General features: G+C 42.9%; 1 protein-coding gene across 2 annotated transcripts in view; it reads left to right on the top strand.

The window, feature by feature from the left end:
- Positions 1 to 22,998, top strand: part of LOC110502078 (rho GTPase-activating protein 20) — a 107,889-nt gene that overhangs the window by 34,643 nt on the left and 50,248 nt on the right. The window contains exon 1 of one of the 2 annotated variants that reach the window (XM_036958997.1): positions 2,285 to 2,801. The exons of the other annotated variant lie outside the window; for it this stretch is intronic. Coding sequence (XP_036814892.1) covers positions 2,691 to 2,801 — 111 coding nt within the window. The 5' untranslated portion in view covers positions 2,285 to 2,690. Of the gene's footprint in view, positions 1 to 2,284; positions 2,802 to 22,998 lie in introns of those variants that run through there. 2 annotated transcript variants of the gene reach the window in all.

The following is a 22,998-nucleotide window of genomic DNA, read 5'->3' as shown; positions in this document are numbered from 1 at the left end:
AATTACCATACATGTTTAATGCTTTTCAACCTGTTGGTTAAGAGTTTGTTTTAATATTTCAACCTGCGTGTCCTGATCGCATCTGGTGTGGGTGGACAAAATCAACATGCGCACGATGGTGCACGTGCGGTCTAGTCAGCATGTTAGCCATAAAATCCAAATGAGGTGGAACCCTGACACACATTTCCTAACTCCTGCCTAGGGCTGCAACAATTATCGTGTAACAGTGTAACTGACAATTATGGACAATAACCACGAAAAACAAAAAAACATCCAAATAATCATCTTAATATGTTAATTTTAGGGTGCAGAGCAAAGGAGAGAGAGAAGGGGTAAGGATGGAGGTATAGAGGGAGAGAGGGGGAAGAAAGACAGGGTAAGCAGGGAGAGATAAGGGAGAGCAAATTTTTGACTGCACTCTACAGGGATGGTTTCCTATATCTTTCTCAGTGTGTTTTGGTTTCCACACCAAACCTCCTTAACCATGGCTGTCAGTCTGACATTTTGTTGGTGGTAGGCAGGAAGGGGTGGAATCCCCTAATCCTCTCTGCTGACAGACAGGTTTACAGACACAGGATGTGTTTTATTACCCTGTTTTTTGTGCCAACAGACTGGCTGTCCGACCTGGCGCATATTCTGTAAGACATTGCAACGTTCTGTATTGTATAGTACATGTATGTAAACACACACACATATACGGTACCTGGAGACAGACGCATACACACAAACGCACTGAGTTTACAAACCATTAAGAACACCTGCCCTTTCCACTACATAGACTGACCAGGTGAATCCAGGTGAAAGCTATGATCCCTTATTGATTTCACTTGTTAAATCTACTTCAATGTAGATGAAGGGGAGGAGACAGGTTAAAGAAGGATTTTTAAGACTTGAGACATTGTCTATGTGTGTGTATATTCAGAGGGTGAATGGGCAAGACAAAATATTTAAGTTGCCTTTGAACGGGGTATGGTAGTAGGTGCCAGACGCACCAGTTTGTGTCAAGAATTGCAATGCTGCTGGGTTTTTTCACGCTCAACAGTTTTCTGTGTGTTTCAAGAATGGTCCACCACCCAAAGGACATCCAGCTTACTTGACACAACTGTGGGAAGCATTGGAGTCAACATGGGCCAGCATCCCTGTGGAACGCTTTCGACACCTTGTAGAGTCCATGCTCCGATGAATTGAGGCTATTCTGAGGACTAAAGGGGGTGGTGCAACTCAATATGAGGAAGTTGTTCCTAATGTATGGTATACTCTGTACAGTACCCACACTACCTGACACAGACTCAAAGCGCATACTCTCAGCCCAACAAGTGTGACTTGCATGAGAGTGGGCAGTGCCAAACCAGAAGACAAGCACTGCTTGTCTTTACTATCATGAGTTTTGTGCTTCTTGGGACAAAACAATGACATTTATTTTCATGTCAACATAGACAGTTTGAATTTGAATGGGCATTGAATCAGTGCTTGGACAGGGAGCAGCCCTGAGTGACACTGACAGACTCAGTCTACACTGTTTGTTATTCTGACCTCAGCCTTTAGCCGTCAGTCTGTCTAGGTTGCCGCAGCACTGAACTGTCTGACTGCAGTGTTTAGTCTGGACATCACAAAGAGGCTTAAGTGATCCACTGTCTCCACTCCCTCTCCTCTCTCTGTCCTCTCTCATCTACAAGCATAAACGGGAGGAGAGGTTGAGATAAGGGAATAGAGGACACAGAGAGGGGAGAAGAGCGATTAAAGAGTTGACTGGCTATAGAGGAGTTTGATGAGAATTCACACAGGTGGAGAAGAGTAACGTGGAATTTGGAGATAGAGAGTAATATGTTAAGTGACAGCATCCAAAACAGATATCTGCAATGATAAAGCTTGTCTATTTGTGTGTGTATGCTGTGCCTGTGTAGGTTGCAAAGCAGTGACACACACTGCCCCCCCCCCCCCCCCCCCCCCCCCCCCCCCCCCCCCCCCCCCCCCCCCCCCCCCCCCCCCCCCCCCCCCCCCCCCCCCCCCCCCCCCCCTCACATGCACAATCATCACCCCACAACTCTGCTGACCACATTGGGGAGGGCGACAGGGCAACGAAGGGCGGGGGCGGCGAAGGGAGGGAGTGTTGGGGATTAGTGATGATTTGCTCCCTGCTTCCCTCCTTTTTAAAATCTGTATGGAGCATGCCCCAAACCCCACCCCCTACCCCCTGAGCCCCTCCCCTATCCCCTCCCCCCTGGCCTGTGTGTGTGAGCAGATCTTCCACCTGACAGAATGCTGAGCTGAGAGGGATGGACAGAGCTAGCCTGTACAGAGGAGCACAATGCCCGACTCACCCATCCACACTGGGGCTACTCTGGATGGGACAACATGCATGGAGCAGCCAGGAGAAAGCTAGGTCAGCCAAAGAGCGGAGAAGTGATTAGATTAGCCAGGCTTTCTCCATCTACAAATGGAAGACTGAGTAATACCGCTCAGCTTCAGATATCCTTTCTCTACCTGTTTGCTACCAGGACCTGAGGCAGCACACACCCAGACACTTGTTGATGTGAATGTGTAGGTAGGGCACATCTGAGACCGAGAGGGAAGGAGAGAGGTGAGAAAGAGAAAAAGAAGAGAGACACATAAGTCAAGTTAGACAGACTGAACCTCAAACTTGCTGAATCTCAACTACACACAGAAACTCAGACATACACCCAGCGGCGATGCCACTGGGACAGAAAACGTTTGACATGGAGCTATTACTGGGAGACGGCAATCCTGAAGATCCTAAGAGGGACAGGTCTAGGAGCTGTGTAGAGTTCTACCAGGTTAAAGTGAGTCAAAAACCAGACTACCTTACCTTACCTTACCTAATTGTTATTTTCTACCCTCTGGACAAACTTGTTCATGCTTCGTAATGGGGTATAATTCAACAATGGTGGCAGGGGCCTTGGAAATGTGGGCTCAGGCATGTGTTTTTAGATGACGCGTGCCGTGAATAAGAAACCTGTTGATCCAGTCTGGCTCACTAGCTGTGGAATATGTAGTGTTTCTTTTGGGTTAACATAGTTATCATGTGAAGTACTTTGTTCATTTCAGATAGCCAAAGCCATCTATCTTCTACCTCTAGACATGATATCCATAACATCATGTCAGCCTCAATTAATATTTGGCATACACAGTATCTTTGCCATACACTGTATTATGTGGTTTAGTGTTCCTTGTGACAATCTGTGACCTTGCGAGGTACTCAGTGGCCAGTTTATTAGGAACACCACCGTGTTCACAAATGGTTTGCTCCTACAGATACTGAGTCACGTGGCCATGGCTTGTTATATAGAGCAGGCAGATGGGCATTAAGGAATTCAGTTACTGTTCGATTGAACGCTAGAATGGACAAAGGGAGTGACCTAAGTGACTTTGAGCGTGATATGATCGTCGGTGTCAGGCGCGCCTGTTCCAAAATCTCAGAAATGGCCGGCCTCCTGGGCTTTTCATGCACGACAGTGTCTGACGTTTACTGAGAATGGTGTAACAACTAATTGATGAGAGAGGTCGAAAGAGACTGGCAAGAATCGTGCAAGCTAACAGGCAGGCCACAAACAGGCAAATAACGGTGCAGTACAACAGTGGAGTGCAGAACGGCATAACGGAACGCACAACTCTTCGGGCCTTGTCACGGATGGGCTATTGCAGCAGAGGACCACACCGGGTTCCGGCCCTATTAGCTAAAAACAAGAGGAAGTTGCTCCAGGGGCATGCCATCACCAACATAGGAAAATTGAGTGGAAATACTTTGCCTGGTCTGACGAATCCCGGTTCCAGTTGCGTCATGTTAGTGGCAGAGTCAGGATTTGGCATAAACAACATCCTGCCTAGTGTCAATGGTACAGGCTGGTGGCGGTGTTGTAATGGTGTGGGGAATGTTTTCCTGGCACATGTTAGGTCTCTTGATGGGGTAGCAGGTAGCCTTGTGGTTAGAGCGATGGGCCAGTAACCGAAGGTTGCTGGATTGAATCCCTGAGCTGACAAGGTAAAAATCTGTCATTCTACCCCAGTATGTGACCGATTTGGTGCCTGTGCAGACATTTACCCAGAGCCCTATGACTATGGCGGTCTCTCTGATGGTAGTTCACAGGGTTACAGTAAAGCGTCAGCCGCCTTCAATTGAGCTTGGTAGCAGACAGTTAGGAGTGTGTGTGTGTGTGAGAGAGAGAGCGTAGAACCAGGGGGAATGCTGGTAATGAAACACCAGAGACCTATAATGTCAAAACCATGCTGTAGACGGTTTGGAATGGATTAGCTATATATTGACACCATGTGAGTACTAACAGTATAACACTGATCAGGAGTGTTGGGGGGCATAAAACAGGAATGTGCTATAGGTCTTCCATACGTTTTACATTCCAGTAAACATTTACTATAAAGTACTATAAAGTAAATGTAAGTGTGGATTGCATGTGTTAATGCATGTGCCTTGTCTCTCTATCTTACACACACACACACACACACACACAGCCTAATGTGTGTAGATAAACAACCACTCACACACACACACAACAAGTAGAGTGTATGGGGGGGTCCAATTGTTGCCTAATCAACAGGTGGCTAACACTAATACTGTAACAAATATTTCCCATGTATGGTCATTTTGTATCCCACTGTGGATTTACATTATATCTCACTAGACATATTTTATTATCTCTCTTCAACATCAGATTTGCTACTTTTTGCTGTTAATAAGGATCCGCCCCTTTTTTTTACATTTTCGCCTAAAATGACATACCCAAATCTAACTGCAGAGCATCTCTTTATTACGGACAGACCTCTCCCCATCTTTACGACCATTGAATCTACATATACAGTGCCTTGCGAAAGTATTCGGCCCCCTTGAACTTTGCAACCTTTTGCCACATTTCAGGCTTCAAACATAAAGATATAAAACTGTATTTTTTTGTGAAGAATCAACAACAAGTGGGACACAATCATGAAGTGGAACGACATTTATTGGATATTTCAAACTTTTTAACAAATCAAAAACTGAAAAATTGGGCGTGCAAAATTATTCAGCCCCCTTAAGTTAATACTTTGTAGCACCACCTTTTGCTGCGATTGCAGCTGTAAGTCGCTTGGGGTATGTCCCTATCAGTTTTGCACATCGAGAGACTGACATTTTTTCCCATTCCTCCTTGCAAAACAGCTCGAGCTCAGTGAGGTTGGATGGAGAGCATTTGTGAACAGCAGTTTTCAGTTCTTTCCACAGATTCTCGATTGGATTCAGGTCTGGACTTTGACTTGGCCATTCTAACACCTGGATATGTTTATTTTTGAACCATTCCATTGTAGATTTTGCTTTAGGTTTTGGATCATTGTCTTGTTGGAAGACAAATCTCCGTCCCAGTCTCAGGTCTTTTGCAGACTCCATCAGGTTTTCTTCCAGAATGGTCCTGTATTTGGCTCCATCCATCTTCCCATCAATTTTAACCATCTTCCCTGTCCCTGCTGAAGAAAAGCAGGCCCAAACCATGATGCTGCCACCACCATGTTTGACAGTGGGGATGGTGTGTTCAGCTGTGTTGCTTTTACGCCAAACATAACGTTTTGCATTGTTGCCAAAAAGTTCAATTTTGGTTTCATCTGACCAGAGCACCTTCTTCCACATGTTTGGTGTGTCTTCCAGGTGGCTTGTGGCAAACTTTAAACGACACTTTTTATGGATATCTTTAAGAAATGGCTTTCTTCTTGCCACTCTTCCATAAAGGCCAGATTTGTGCAATATACAACTGATTGTTGTCCTATGGACAGAGTCTCCCACCTCAGCTGTAGATCTCTGCAGTTCATCCAGAGTGATCATGGGCCTCTTGGCTGCATCTCTGATCAGTCTTCTCCTTGTATGAGCTGAAAGTTTAGAGGGACGGCCAGGTCTTGGTAGATTTGCAGTGGTCTGATACTCCTTCCATTTCAATATTATCGCTTGCACAGTGCTCCTTGGGTGCTCCTTGGGTTTAAAGCTTGGGAAAAGCTTGGGAAATCTTTTTGTATCCAAATCCGGCTTTAAACTTCTTCACAACGGTATCTCGGACCTGCCTGGTGTGTTCCTTGTTCTTCATGATGCTCTCTGCGCTTTTAACGGACCTCTGAGACTATCACAGTGCAGGTGCATTTATACGGAGACTTGATTACACACAGGTGGATTGTATTTATCATCATTAGTCATTTAGGTCAACATTGGATCATTCAGAGATCCTCACTGAACTTCTGGAGAGAGTTTGCTGCACTGAAAGTAAATCATTTTGCACGCCCAATTTTTCAGTTTTTGATTTGTTAAGAAAGTTTGAAATATCCAATAAATGTCATTCCACTTCATGATTGTGTCCCATTTGTTGTTGATTCTTCACAAAAAAATAGAGTTTTATATATTTATGTTTGAAGCCTGAAATGTGGCAAAAGGTCGCAAAGTTCAAGGGGGCCGAATACTTTCGCAAGGCACTGTATGTATAAATTGTCAGAAATGTCCAGATCAAGTAGCCCATGTCAGCAAACTTTTTTTTATTTAGTTTTTTTTAGCCCATAGATATTGTTGTAATTTTTAAGTCACTCAAATCACATGAATACACATTAGACATTGAAAAATGTATAGAATTGCAAGAAAATGTGCTTTAAAACTGAAAAATGTTCTTTGCACCCATGACAAAGTGTTTAGAATTGCAGAAAATAAGCTTTAAACCTGCAAAATGCTCTCCACCAAAAAAAGGGGTGTGAAAGGTTTGTATGGCGCGTGCATGAAGGGGGGGGGGGGGGATGTTCCCCAATGCCGGAAGGGGGGCCCCGAGTGGAAAAAATCTGGGAACCCCTGTTTTAAGGGAATTATGCGAGAACACTCATTCCATTCACCTAGCCGATTTTAGTCAGGCGCCAGCCGAAACAGGGCATGCGGAAGCCTTTACCACCCAGAGGGGGGTATGTGGTTTAGATGTCTCAATGACCCTGTGTTTTCAGTTTAAGGAGGAGGTGAACGATGAAGGTATGGGAACAATGGAGGTATGGAGGGATAATAGAGTTAATGATGAAATGGGCTCTGACAACTTTTGGACAACAACTTTGAGGACTCTGAGGATGGAGAGCAGAGAGAGGGGCAAGAGGCTGGAGTGGGAGAGAATGGAGGGGGGGGGGGGTGGAGAGGACCTCCCTCTGCTGTTCAACTGCCCTCACAGATGTCCTGAAGACAACACGAGTCAACATGAATACCTGTTGTGACACAGGCCACTGGAGAAATGGAGAATTACTATCCAGTCCAGTGATGGGCAACTTTAATTGGGGTGGGGGCCACAAAAAATTTGAACTTTATCATGAGGGGCCGCAGTTGCTTACGGATCTGAGTACCCACATCCACCCCCCATCTCACATTTTTGACCCAGAGTTGGGGTCTCAATTTACTGTTGCGAGCTGCCAGATGCTCATCCCTGATCTAAAATTGACTAGATCTTTCATTCTTTCTTTGCAACATGATCTAGAGGTCAGATTGAACAGTTAGACACTGAAGAATGAGGAAGAGGGGTATGATGTTTCTAACTGTGGTTTGGTTTCAATAACTCACACAGTTGTCTTCTATATCTGTTGCTCTGGAAATATTACTCTGGGGCCGATGTCGGTGGGATTGTTTCCACATCGTAGTTGGAATGTTATGAGCCAAGCTGCTTCAAGATGGCCAAATACATTAGCTGGTTTGAGTTGGGCTCTCTGGGTTGCTCCACCTCCCAAGCCATCCATTAAGCAATTAGGTCATTAGGTTGTTTGGGCCACGGTGGCTTCTGCAACTGGGACTCCTGGCTGGGGAATAAGGTAGTAAAAATAATAATAATTCTGTTTTAAGCATTAAACCTCCCGCTGTGTGAAACTTCCCTTGCCAGCCTAGAAGGCGGTTCATTCACAATGTCAAATTCTTAAAAATAAAACATAACTGACTTTCATGTGCACTTTTGCAGAATTCAGAGAGAGAGCAGAGAATAAAGTTTTTCCTTCAAGCACTGGAGCATCTGGTTCATCCAGTTATACTGTTCCATTCTGGGATGTGGCAAATGGAGGACAGACAGGACAGCGGGAAGGAGAAAATGTAGACATTTTTATTGAACACAGGACATTGACGGAAGTCCCGAATGAGTCCGGAGTCCAAAATGTCCTGGGCCAGAACCCAGGAACCTTCCTCAGGCCTGTAACCCACCCAGTCCATGAGATACTGAGTGCCTTGCCAGAATTATAGACTGGAGAGGATGCATCACACCGTGTAGGCTGGCTGTCATGCGAGGCGGAGGTGAATACTAGCTGAGCTAGAGCGGAAAGTCTGCTGCCTCCCAATTGTATCGGCTCCTCTGAAGGATATGAAGGAGAACCATAGCCGAATTGAGAACCCTGCCGGGGTACAGGACAAGCAGGCCCAGCATACAGCAGTGGAACAATTGAAGAATCGACTCCCTAAGCGGGGCCGGAAACACTGGAACCAACTAGGAACCCCTCCGTCCTCATGACCACGTTCCCGAAGCCGATTGTACATCTGGATGGCCAATACGATAAGCTCCTCCAGAGTGTCAGGGTTGTCCTGGGAAGACAGTTTGTCCTTGAGAACCTCACTGAGTCCATTCATAAACACTGAGTGAAGTGCCTCTATATTCCAACCTCTCTCAGCGGCGAGCGTCCAAAAGTCAATGGCATAATCAGCTATTCTCCGGCTGCCCTGCCGAATCGCAATGAGTCTGTGAGCAGCGTTCCTGCCACTGATGGGGTGATCAAAAACCCTCATCTCCTGGGTGAAGCTTTGCCAATTGAAACAAATGTCAGAGCCCGTCCGGAGAGCAAGGAGATGACATATGCCACTCTGGAATGCTCGGTGGGAAACGTTGATGCCTGCAGCTCGAAGACCAATGACGTTGGAACAGGAACCCAGGATACCTCCCAGGATGCCCCTCATAGTGCTCCGGTGCTGGGAGATGAGGCTCCCGAGGGGAGGAGATGAGCTGGTAGGAAGTGGAGGGTTAGAAACTGCCACAGGTGCAGCAGCAGCAGTTGCTCCCGTCTGTCCCGTCTGCAGAGTGTACACAATAGTTCCTAAATCCCCCGACAATTTCTTCAGCCGCGCCTCATGGTGACCAATCACTGTTCAATGGTGAGTGAGAGCCGACCGTAAGTGGTGTAGCTCGGAGTGTCCCTCGGACGACGGAGAAATCTCTGCTAGGTCCATTTTGTGGCCCAGGTCTACTGTGACAATGGTGCTAGTACGAACTTGGACCCAGGTGCAGAGAAACACAACAGGTAAGGGTAAATCCAGAATATTTACTTAATGTCTTCATAACAAAGCAATGGCACAAGCGAACACTGAACAAAACATGAGACCTTAGCAACTGGCCCAGTCCACATAGGAACCTAAATAGTCATCCAGCAGGTGATCCCAATAAGCCCAATCAGGGTCACCTGGATACTAGAAGTAACCCCAGGGTGCCCTCCAGTGGCAACCTCAGGTAGTACACTCAAGGGAGAACCTGACCTGTGACGGATATATCATGTGTCGTCAAGGCAGCAGCACAGTCCCTTCATGTCTTTCTCTGGAGAGAAGTGGCAGAAAGCAAACCCTTGTCTCACATCCATCACACACAAGAAAGAGAGAATGACATTTATTTGGTTTATACCTCCTCTCTCATCTCCCTCTTTCTTCTGTCTTTTCATTTCTTCAATGTTATGAGAGGTAGGTGGTGTAAATAACTTAATGGAAAAAGTATTACCAGACTTGATACATATTAATCAAACAGGGTTTATTAAAAATAGAAGCTTTCAAAAAAATACAAAAAAAAATTCAGTATAAAACAATATGCAAAACAACTAGATTTTTATCGTCTTGAATGGCCTTTTCTATTCAAAACGTTGGAAGCCTTCAACTTTTCAGCTGAAATAATAGATTTCATAAAAATATTATATAAATATCCTTAAGCAAAAATACACTATGTTATCTGATGAATTTGCTTTAGAAAGGGGCACAAGACAGGGATGTCCTAGTTTCAGAATACTCTAAAATCGCAGGATGTTAAATGTACATGAAAAAAATTTAAATAATGGCAACACAAAAAATAAATAGAATAACTCATGATCTACAGCTATTCTTTAAGTGGACCACAAACATATTAAATACTTAGAATGCTTAATAAGTGACAACAAACAACATGCAGAAAGATAACTTTATCCCATTACACAACAACATGAAAGCAGATCTAATTAAATGGAACAATCTTCACAATCTTCCATGTGTAACTCTGTTGTCTGTTCACACTGCTATGCTTTATCTTGGCCAGGTTGCAGTTGTAAATGAGAACTTGTTCTCAACTAGCCTACCTGGTTAAATAAAGGTGAAATAAAAAAATTAAATAAACAAATCTTACAAGTAGAATGGACCTAAGCACAGGCTAGATTTCTAAAAACATGTTTTCACTTTGTCATTATGGGTTATTGTGTGTAGATGGGAGATTTGTATTTATTATTTATTCTATAAGTCGAGGAGAATGAATACTTTCTGAAGGCACTATATGTGTCTCTTGTCTCCTATATGTGACATGGATTTCTGTCATTACTTTTATCTGATAGGCTTCACAGTGCTTAAATTCCTATCTACCGGCTGCATTTTCACTTTATCATCACTACATGATAACAGAGAGCACATAGTCTTTCCACAAGTCTGTCTCATCTGTTGAGGAGGGAGGCAGAGAGACTGAGGGGAGGGAGGGAAAAAAGCCCTGCTTCTCATTTGAAAGAGAATATGGAGAGAAACATAGGGGCCTCCCCCTGATTATTAGAGCTATTTTTAGCATGTGAAGGTTAGTTATGTGGCTCCATTATTTCTCCTCAGGACCAGTTTTCCTGCTATGGCAACAAAAGATTTCATTAAATGTGGATGTTTAGCGTGCGTGCTTTTGGCACGAGTCCCACTAATAAATATAACTGTCCATTAGTCTCTCTTGTGACCATCTTCAAAGAGTCCCACTGTTAGATTTCACCAGCCCACACATAGAGGCAGAGAGAGGTTGGACTTACTCTGTGGAGTTGAACTAATACTACCTGACTCCTACAAGAATCAAACGTGACATACAGTACCAGTCAAAAGTTTGGACACAGCTACTCATTCAAGGGTTTTTCTATTTTCTACATTGTAGAATAATAATGAAGACATCAAAACTATGAAATAACACATATAGAATCATGTAGTAACCAAAAAAGTGTTAAACAAATCTGAACATATTTTATATTTGATATTCTTCAAAGTAGCCACCCTTTGCATTGATGATAGCGTTGCACACTCTTGGCATTCTCACAACCAGCTACATGAGGTAGTCACCTGGACTGCATTTCAATTAACAGGTGTGCCTTGTTAAAAGTTAATTTGTGGAATATCTTTCCTTCTTAATGCGTTTGAGCCAATCAGTTGTGTTGTGACAAGTTATGGGTGGTATACAGAAGATAGCCTTATTTGGTAAAAGACCAAGTCCATATTATGGCAAGGACAGCTCAAATAAGCAAAGAGAAATGACAGTCCATCATTACCTTAAGACATGAAGTTCAGTCAATCAGGAAAATTTCAAGAACTGAAAGTGCAGTCGCAAAAACTATTAAGCTCTATAATGAAACTAGCTCTCATGAGGACCGCCACAGGAAAGGAAGACCCAGAGTTACCTCTGCTGCAGAGGATAATTTCATTCGAGTGCCTTTGTGAGACGCAGAGTAGGTGAACGGATAATCTCTCTTAACTAAATTAACCCAACCTCAACCCAATTGAGATGTTTTTGCAGAGTGAAGGAAAAGCAGCCAACAAGTGCTCAGCATATGTGGGAACTCCTTCAAGACTGTTGGAAAAGCAGATGAAGCTGGTTGAGAGAATGCTAAGAGTGTGCAAAGCTGTCATCAAGGCAAAGGGAGGGTACTTTGAAGAATCTAAATTCTAAACTATATTTTGATTTGTTTAACACTTTTTTTTGTTGGTTACTACATGATTCCATATGTGTTATTTCATAGTTTTGATGTCTTTACTATTATTCTACAATGTAGAAAATAGTAAAAAATAAAGAAAAACCCTTGAATGAGTAGGTGTGTCCAAACTTTTGACTGGTCCTGTATATAAGAGACCCACTCATGCCCATCAGAACCCAAATAGATCTGTGTAGGCTTTTAGGTGCTACAGTCTCTTCTGCTCACACCCCCATAAAATTAATCTGTAGCACCAAAGGCAACACACTCACACATTCTAAACGCAAAGAAAGACGCATCTTGTATTCACATTCCAAGGTGCTCTGAGTGAATCCATCTCAAATTCCCACTCTATCTTTTCTTAACTGATAAACAAGGGATATCACCACCACCTAAGTCTTCCCAGAATCTGTAGCAGGTTGCTCTTTGAAAGCAGAAGCTCCTTTTCTGAAACCAAACCTTTTGATCCATCCATCAAGAACATTACTAATCTTTGACCCTACTGATAGACAAATTGATTACAGCGCTAACTGTAACAAACAAACGCAACACAGTCAATGTACAATCAATTAAAGAATAATTAATAAAAATAAATAAAAATACGTAAACAACGTCTGGCAAACTTCAGTAATTGGGGTTTTTCTTATCTCTCGTGGACACACTATGTAAACATACTGTATACATGTCATGATACAACTGGATGTGTGAGCTAACGAGTAGCATTAGTTCCGGTGCTTTGGACAAATCATGATTTCGCAGGTGTGTTAGCATCTTTCGAATATTGGAAGGGGAGGGGACATTTGGCCCATAGTCTTGCCCGCAACTTGCAAAAAGAGGGGATGGAGCTCTTTGTTCCAGTTCCGATCCTCATTCTCTCTCTTCTCATAAAACCTTTCTGGCGCAGGCGTTCCACTAGCGACCCACCTCAACAACATCCGGTGAAACTACAGAGTGTGAAATTCAAATGACAGAAATAGTCATATTTAACATTCATGAAAATACAACTGTCATACATCAGAAAAAAGCTTAACTTCTTGTTAATCCAGCCGCTGTGTCAGATTTCAAAACGGCTTTACGGCGAAAGCACACCATGCGATTATCTGAGGACAGCGCCCCACACACAAAAGCATTAAAAACATTTTTCAACCAGGCAGGTGCGCCACGGAAGTCAGAAATAACAATAAAATAAATGCCTTACCTCTGAAGATCTTCTTCTGTTGGCACTCCAAAAGGTCCCAGCTACATCACAAATGGTCCTTTTGTTCGATAAAGTCCTTCTTTATATCTCCCAAAACTCAATTTAGCTGGCGCACTTCATTCAATAATCCATCGGTTTCCCTCCTTCAAAATGCATACAAGATGAATCCCAAACGTTACCAATAAACTTCTCCAAACAAGTCAAACAACGTTTATAATCAAACCTCAGGTACCCTAATATGTAAATAAACAATAACATTTAAGACGGATAATCATTATTGTCTTTACCGGAGATAAAAAGCAAAGAACGCGTTAATTTTTCCAAAAACAAGCCTGAAACTCTTTCTAAAGACTGTTGACATCTAGTGGAAGCCCTAGGAACTGCAATCTGGGAGGTTTTCCCTTCATATTAAACATGACAGCCATTGGAAACAGTGGTGGGCTGAATTATGTTTTTTTCCCAGATGGTTTGACCTCGGGTTTTTGCCTGCCATATGAGTTCTGTTATACTCACAGACATTATTTTAACAGTTTTAGAAACTTTTGAGTTTTTTTCTATCCAAATATACCAATTATATGCATATCCTAGCTTCTGGGCCTGAGTAACAGGCAGTTTACTTTGGGCACGCTTTTCATCCAGATGTCAAAATACTGCCCCCTAGCCAAAAGAGGTTATTAACATGTATGGGCCCAGAATTTAATCGAGCATCTGACCAATTACACAAGACTTAAGTTCTGGGTTAACCGAGATTAGGGATTTTCTAACCTAACGTAGCAGATTTGACGAGAAGATAAAAAACAGTTGGGAGGTTCTCTTCTGCACTCTTCAACCAATTCAGTAAATGTGGAGGAGGAGTTAAGATGGAGTGTCGCCTTGTTAATGCCCAAAAGCGGAAGTCAAGTCACAGGCCCCTGAAAACTGGAACATCCGGTTGTTCGGGACATGGCAGAGCCTAGGGTTTTTCTAAATCTAAACACTGTTGAAGTGTGAATCACACACGTTATTGTTTCGACTGCCACCATGGAGCGTGCAACCACATTACTTGAGGAAGAAAACCATGAGTCATTTTCAGGGAAATGATGATGATGGTGAAGCCGTGGAGGAGGTTTAGCAATGTCATTACTGTACAAACCTCTTAGATTTCTAGATTGCATTCTCAGCAGATTTTCTGAGAAATGTGCTACACACACACACACACACACACGCATACATACTGATGGAGTTTATTGTGTCTAACCTCTCATTCATCCCTGCCAGCTCTTCCTGAAAAGCCTGACTCACATAATCCAGTCACAATGGCCGTGTTCCGAAACCTGTCTTTCCTACTGTTTACTAAAACTGCATTCAGTATACTAATCATACTACACACTATTTAGAACATACTGTTTAGTAAAAATGTATGTACTAAGCAACAAATATCAGCATACTAGACTCACCCATACGGAGAATGCGCCATCTAATGCGCAATTACGTTGTTTCCTGACATTCATTCATTTTGGTACAGCGTCCCCATCTCATTATCATGTGGATCTGAAAAGACGACCCTCTTCCTCAATAGTGTGCAGCGAATTCAACTACATGAAAAGATGATGACGTCCTGACGTTTAAAGCATACAACATTTTTGAAATTTCACACACTATAAAACATTCTGTTTTTGCATAAGCCACAAAAGCATACTCCTTTTCTATATTTCACATACCAAAAAACATTCTGTTTATGCATACCCAAAATGCCAACTATTTAGAACGCATGTACGGGTATTCGGACACGGCCACTCTTCTCCCTCCACACAATCATGTCTGTTTCAAACACTCATGTGGCTTACATCCCTTTTTTAAACCGCTGTCCAGTGGCAGCCGCTGATTGGTTGGTTGGAGTTGTCAACAAAGCAGCATGACAGAAATATTTTGGCAAGTTTTCGAACTTTATCTATAGTTTCTTTATATAAAGCGATCTGTTCATTTGAACAACTGCATAAATACATCTATTTCACTTTTGCATGTCAAAAACCGAATGCTCACTGCTGCCCATGCTGCCACTGTTTTGAACAGATTAGATTATACTATTTAGAATGAGCAGCCAGCTCACGTCACAAACGAATGAGTGCCAAAGGGAGAGCTCAATAAGCATGCAGATACAATAAGTGAAAACACTAATGTCACTAATGTCACAAAGCATGATGCGTTAGCCAAGTAACTTTCCTACTGAGACTATTTCCGAGTTAGTCAGATATTAGTTTAGAAAGACTTGAAATTGACATGGGAGCTACCTAGCTAGCAAGCTATCAAAGGTACACTAAGTTTGGGGTCACTTAGAAATGTCCTTGTTTTTGAAAGAAAGCACATTTTTGGTTCATTAAAATAACATCAAATGTATCAGAAATACAGTGTAGACATTGTTAATGTTGTAAATGACTTGTAGCTGGTAATGTCAGATTTTTTTTTTATGGAATACCTACATAGGCGTACAGAGGCCTATTATCAGTAACCATCACTCCTGTGTTCCAATGACACGTTGTGTTAGCTAATCCAAGTTTATCATTTTAGAAGGATAATTGATCATTAGAAAACCCTTTTGCAATTATGTTAGCACAGCTGAAAACTGTTGTCTTTAGACTAGTTGAGTATCTGGAGCATCAGCATTTGTGGGTTTGATTACAGGCTCAAAATGGCCAGAAACAAAGACTTTCTTCTGAAACTTGTCAGTCTATTCATGTTCTGAGAAATAAAGGCTGTTCCATGCGAGAAATTGCCAAGAAACTGAAGATCTCATACAACACTGTGTACTACTCCCTTCACAGAAGGGAGTAGTAAACTGGCTCTAACCAGAATAGAAAGAGGAGTGGGAGGCCCCGGTGCACAACTGAGCAAGAGGACAAGTATATTAGTGTTTAGTTTGAGAAACGGATGCCTCACAAGTCCTCAACTGGCAGCTTCGTTAAATAGTACCCGCAAAACACCAGTCTCAACGTCAACAGTGAGGAGGTGACGCCGGGATGCTGGCCTTCTAGGCAGAGTTGCAAAGAAAAAGCTATATCTCAGACTGGTCAATAAAAATAAAAGATTAAGATGGACAAAAGAACACAGACACCGGACAGAGGAAGATTGGAAAAAAGTGTTATGGACAGACCAATCTAAGTTTGAGGTGTTCGGATCACAAAGAAGAACATTCATGTGAAGGAGAAAACATTAAAATATGCTGGAGGAGTGATTGACGTCATCTGTCAAGCATGGTGGAGGCAATGTGATGGTTTGTGGGTGCATTGCTGGTGGTAAAGTGGGAGATTTGTACAGGGTTAAAGGAATCTTGAAGAAAGAAGGCTATCACTCCATTTTGCAACGCCATGCCATACCCCGTGGATGCCACTTAATTGGAGCCAGTTTCCTCCGACCACAGGACAATGACCCAAAGCACAGCTCCAAACTATACAATAACTATTTAGGGAAGAAGCAGTCAGTTGCTATTCTGTCTATAATGGCGTGTCCAGCACAGTCACCGAATTCAACCCTATTGAGCTGTTGTGGGAGCAGCTGGACCATATGGTATGTAGGAAGTGCCCGTCAAACCAATCCAACTTGTGGGAGGTGCTTCAGGGAGCATGGGGAGAAATCTCTTCAGATTACCTCAACAAATTGACAACTAGAATGTTGCAAGTGGAGGATTCTTTGATGAAAGCAAAATTTGAAGGACACATTTATTATTTCAATTAAAAAATCATTATTTATAACCTTGTCAACGTCTTGACAATATTTCCTATTCATTTTGCAACTTATTTCATGTATGTTTTCAAGGAAAACAAAGATATTTCTAAGTGACCGCAAACTTTTAAACTGTAGTGTAGATAACTGGTTCATTTCATCCAAAAATGGACCAACCTAGTTCTCAATGTTTAAAAAAATGACTGTACCTGGCTAATTCATTTGACCATGTTTCATGCTGTTTTAGTCTGCACAACACAGTTTTGTGTGTGTGTATGTGTGTGTGAGTGAGTGATTATATTGGAGAGGGTTGGTTCTGGGATGTAAGATGGAAAAACTTCAACACTGTAATTCTGCTTTTATTTCTGTCCCTACACAGTAAATGGGCAAAGCTAGCAGTGCACTCTCATTAAAACACACACACACCATGCCTTTTAATACCATCCAAACCACGCCTTCCCGCTCCTCTTGCTGGTTAACAAACCCACAACGGAACAGAATGCCGTAAAATTACAACTCTTCAGAACCGCTCCCTCACCATTGAACGTGATTCTTTCTGCTCCTGTCCTGTCCTGTACAAAGTGCCACAGCTTAGATATATTGTATCCACTTAGATATACTGTATCCATATTATGTGAAGTTTTTTTTCCAGACCAGCACTAACACAACTGATTTAAAATGATCAACTATTCATGGTTCATCCTTCAGTTAGAAGAAGGTGTGTTAGTTGTCCAACCCTGGTGTACATTTACCAAAGAGTATGGATACGTTTAGCCAACCACTCAGCCTGACCACCTCACCAAACCTTCCACCTTCTGTCCTCTGAGTGAAGTCAGGGGTGACCTTTGTCTAATGATCCTGACCCCTGCTGGAATGCAGGGCTTGACCCTTCACCCCTGAGAGGATGATAAGAGGTCCCTGGCGCTGATGGCAGCTCACACACACATAGTGCTCAAACGTTAGTGCTGACGTACAAAGCCATCACCAGTGATAAGCCAGCCTGCCATAGATAAACACACTCCTATACTATCCTCTCTCTTCTAAATTGTCAAGATTAGCCTGACTTTGTTGGCTACTTGTCTTGACCGTCCTAACAGAGAGCAAGTGCGGTCATGCATACCTGGCTGGATGAAAACCTCTGTGGTCACTCTACTGTCAGTGACATGCCAGGACAGATAGGGCTATGGCTTTGTTGGTGTTTGGTGTAGCAATAGCAATATAGAGGACATTTCCTGAACTTTCCCCTCCCCCCAGACCCCATTTAATTTCTACCTTGCTTCCCAAAACGAATGATTGCATTGCCTCATTAATTGGTCAATTCCACTCTGTGGCTCAGAGGCTGCTCCCTTAAAGTAAACATAGGACCTCCGGGCATACATTTAGTCAACTAAATCATCACACCCACAACAGGTCCTGGGTTATCCCCTGTTCCGTTTATCCGTCTCCTCTAACACCAGGTTGACCGCTCTGTGAAACCAAAACAGTCGGCCATTCCACCCCTAGGGGATGACATAAACCGAGTCACCGCATCGTCATAGAGCCTGTCCTCTCTGGTCTCTGTAGTGTGCACACACACACGGATGCTCTCTACCAACGAGCACAGTCAGTAATTAGAATAGCCAGCTCCCTAGGTAGTGTAGTTTATCAGATTAGCTGGGGGAGGGGCAGAGTGTGCGTGTCCACAGGAGAGCAGATGTGATAGGCAGACAGGCGAAGACTGTCTGACTCTCCCTGTCCCTGTGTTTCTGACTGACTGTCCCTCTGTGTCTCTGTGTCTCTGTCTATGACTGTCGGCCAGACTGCCTGTGTCCCTCTGTCTCTGTAATTATGCCTGTCTGTCTCCTGCATTTGGAAAGTATTCAGACCCCTTGACTTTTTCCACATTTTGTTATGTTACAGCATTATTCTAAAATGGATTAATAAAAAAAAATGTATCATCGATCTACACATAATACCCAATAATGACAAAGCAAAAACAGGTTGTTAGAAATAAAAAACTGAAATATCACATTTACATAAATATTCAGATCCTTTACTCAGTACTTTGTTGAAGCACCTTTGGCAGCGATTACAGCCTTGAGTCTTCTTGGGTATGACGCTACAAGCTTGGCACACCTGTATTTGGGGAGTTTCTCTCATTTTTCTCTGCAGGTCATCTCAAGCTCTGCCAGGTTGGACGGGGCGCATCGCTGCACAACTATTTTCAGGTGTCTCCAGAGATGTTCTATCGGTTTCAAGTCCGGGCTGTGGCTGGGCCACTCAAGGATATTCAGAGACTCGTCCCGAAGCCACTCCTGCATTGTTTTGGCTGTGTTCTTAGGGTCCTTGTCCTGTTGGAAGGTGAACCTTCGCACCCACTCTGAGGTCCTGAGCACTCTGGAGCAGGTTGTCATCATTGAACTCTTGGCCTGAATGCCAAGCATCATGTCTGGAGGAAACCTGGCACCATCCCTACGGGGAAGCATGGTGGTGGCAGCACAGAGTACTTTGCTCTGTTCATCTTTCCCTCGATCCTAACTAGTCTCCCAGTCCCTGCTGTTGAAAAACATCCTCACAGCATGATGCTGCCACTACTTATGCTGCAGACATGTTTTGGTACCCATCCCCAGATCTGTGCCTCGACACAATCCTGTCTCAGAGCTCTACGAACAATTCCTTTGACCTCATGTCTTGGTTTTTGCTCTGACGTGCACTGTCAACTGTGGGACATTATATAGACGGGTGTGTGCCTTTCCAAATCATGTCCAATCAATTTAATTTACCACAGGTGGACTCCAATCAATCAAGTTGTAGAAACATTTCAAGGATGATCAATGGAAAGAGGATGTATCTGAGCTCAATTTTGAGTCTCATAGCAAAGGGTCTGAATACTTATGTAAAAAGGGTATTTCAGTTTTAATTTTTTCTTAAAATGCAAAAATAAAAATACAACTGTTTTCACTTCGTCATTATGGGGTATTGTGTGTAGATTGATGAAAAAAATAAAATATTTAATTTTAGAGTAAGGCCATAACGTAACAAAATGTGGAAAAAGTCATGGGGTCTGAATATTTCCCGAATGCACTGTATCTGTCTGTAAGAGGCTAAACCATGGTAAACCTATAGACCCTTTCTCCCAGAGTATTGTTTTTGACCAACAGACTTATAAACCCACAGTCTCTGTCTTGTTCTGTTTGTCTCTGTGTGTATCTCTGCCTCCTCTATGGTCACTTCAACCACAAGCCCTGTCTTTCCCTCAGTCTCCATTCTCCTTCTCAGTCTGTATCTACATCTCTCTCCTCCAAATCTCCCATGACTAACTCTTATCCTGGCTTCTCAGCCACAATGTTTAAAGAAGCATTAAGAGGCCGAGAGAGAAATAGAGACTGCGGCAGGGTGATGTTGACATTTCTGCCTTTCATTTTCTTCCCGGTGTTTGTCACTGGGGATTCAGACTAGGAATGATTGAGGGGAAAATGTCCCTATTTTTGGGACTGAGATGGGGATTCAGAGCTTTCCAAAGTGGAGAGTTCCCATTCCCAAAGCGGATGCTGTCTGTCTGTCTGTCTGTCAGATCCCATCGTCTGCTCTCTGCCCAAACCCTAAAAAACAACCTCTGAACCTTTCATCTTCTCCTGTATGTCAGCCAGACCAACCTTTCCTCTCCTTTCTCCCCTCTCTGAGAAGTGTGTATGTCATCAGGTCTAGTGTCAACATTCTGATCCAATTCTGTAACATCAACCTACTTGATAGTAAGGGTGTGGATGTCGAAGGAAGTATTTGATAAGATAAAATTACATATTTTTATGTGGCAGGTATTTAAGAAACATGCTGTCTTGTTTTAATCATTGCTTATAAACGATAAGATGAGAAGATCGTATGCCAGCAGTTGGTTTATATAGAAAGAATGTCAGGCTTGGAAAAAATACCAGGTCAATAGTAATTTTCCCTTACTGAAATAGATAATTGTTCAACTCCATACCTTCCCCAGGTTTGGTTTCCAAACACTCACCAGACCTTGTCGGAGAATGGTCTTTGTCGCTCTTCAAAGCAAATGTCAGATGACATTCAAGAACCACATATTGATTCTTGTTTCTAGGGAGAATCCCTGATGCAATTAAACTCCCTTTCCCCTTGAACTGACAATGACCGAGGGAGGCACAGACCATGAGGTGTATATCATATTGTTGCTGTGCCAACTAGGGAACTAGACTAGACACTATGATAAATAGTCAGCCGCAACACTTGCAGATGTGGTATCTTCAAAAAAGGCTTCATTTTGGAACAATATCAAGGCCTAATAGTCTTTGTGACTCAAGTGACTAGCCTATACCAGCGCCATAGGCCTACTGCTTCATTAGTCTTTCAAAACAACTGTCACGACTCATGAGTGAAGTGAGAATATGAGGAAACACATTGCCTATGCCACACCAAAACATGGTCCGCCACTGGCAACTCAAACCACATTTCTAACACACCCAAACTTGTGTAGTTTTGGTTTATCCACTGAGACATGCTTTTCATGGGAACAAACAAAAATGAGGTGGCCACTCTTTTGTGACAATTTTTAAAAAATGTACTCAACAAATGAATGTGGCATTTTTGTGAATCTGTCTGTCAAGGTGGGTTCCAGGGAAAGTCCATCTGCTCACCTGACATCCACATTTTTTTATTTTACCTTTATTTAACCAGGCAAGTCAGTTAAGAACAAATTCTTATTTTCAATGACGGCCTAGGAACAGTGGGTTAACTGCCTGTTCAGGGGCAGAACCTTGTCAGCTCGGGGATTCGAACATGAGCGCCATTGCAGACCACCAGACTGATGATCAAAGGGACTGAGTGAACGCTATCTCTGGTCTGACAGTGCATTTACACATAAGGTGGGAGCGATGAAACAACAGAGTGCCATTCATTTTCAATGGAGGGAAGTGAAGTGATCGGGTGGACCATTGGGCGACGCAAGCATGGATGAAGGAGCGGTTCATGGCTAGAAGGGCTCCAGCTTTGGTCAAATTAACGTCAGATTTGACTTTTAATAGCAGGTTAGGAGAACTTACACAGCAGGTTAGGAGAATAAACATAGCAGGTTAGGAGAATTAGGACCTGTTAAACTCTGAGTGGTTGTTTTGGGACCTGTACAGGGTCCGGTGAGTTTAGGGGGGCACCTCCACACCAAAAAAACAAATACATCAGAAAATAGAAAGTGACATATCATTTGAAAGCTACAGGCGTTGTCTTTTTGGAAATCGAACTCAAATCTTACTTCTGGCAATGTCATTGAAAGCCCTGATTGCTAAGGTCCTTTTAAGATGTCAGGCTTGAAAATCCGTTTGGCACAGTGACTCACTACCCAAACCAGACGCAACTGGTTTCAAGTGGCCAAGAGATGTCATGTGATCTCTTACTGCTATCTAGTGGACAAACTGGTAATCAGACAGAGGATATATTTACATCAATGGATACGTAGAGACTTCAGCTATCTCCTCATATGTGACTCACCACCTGGATTCGGTCTTATGTAGCAAAATTTGAAATGGTGTTTTTTACATTGGATAAAAGTAAAGACTCAGAGCTACAAAATGCTATATCATACAATGCATTTTTGAGGAACAATGGGAAAGTAATTCTGCTTTGAAAGTTGAAAAACTTGTAAACGCACTTTTGAGAAAATGGCCTTTGAATGTTTTGGTATTTAGTGAAGAGCTCTACTTTGTCTATACCCATTCAGCATCGTTCACACCCTCTTAAGCTTTAGCCCTACCCATCTCATTTTCCTCTTGGAGCTTTCATAGCACAAACTTGACACTGGCTGATTATTTGTTTACCTATGGATAACATGAAAACAGCCTAACCAGCTCAGCTGGCAACAATATCATTACGCTTTTTTGCAGACGCTTACTGACACCGACCATATTCAACAGGTGTGGTACACTTTAGCTGAAGAAATGTAGCTACCTAGCTAAGTAAACAATGAACCTCGCTATGTAAACAACATGTAAGATCACACACGTCACGTAACGTTGGCTAACGAGCCAACCAGCTAACATTAGCTAGTTAAACAACAATGAACATAGTGCCAAATCATGTCGTTACTACCCTGCATGAAAATGCTGGGACCTAACCAACCAGGTTCAATGTTAGCTAACTAATATTTG

This window comes from Oncorhynchus mykiss, chromosome 22 (genome assembly GCF_013265735.2).
Source record: "Oncorhynchus mykiss isolate Arlee chromosome 22, USDA_OmykA_1.1, whole genome shotgun sequence".
NCBI classification, from domain to species: Eukaryota; Metazoa; Chordata; class Actinopteri; order Salmoniformes; family Salmonidae; genus Oncorhynchus; species Oncorhynchus mykiss.
The sequence above is the reverse complement of the archived record's forward strand: the minus strand, read 5'-3'. Positions and strand labels throughout refer to the sequence as shown.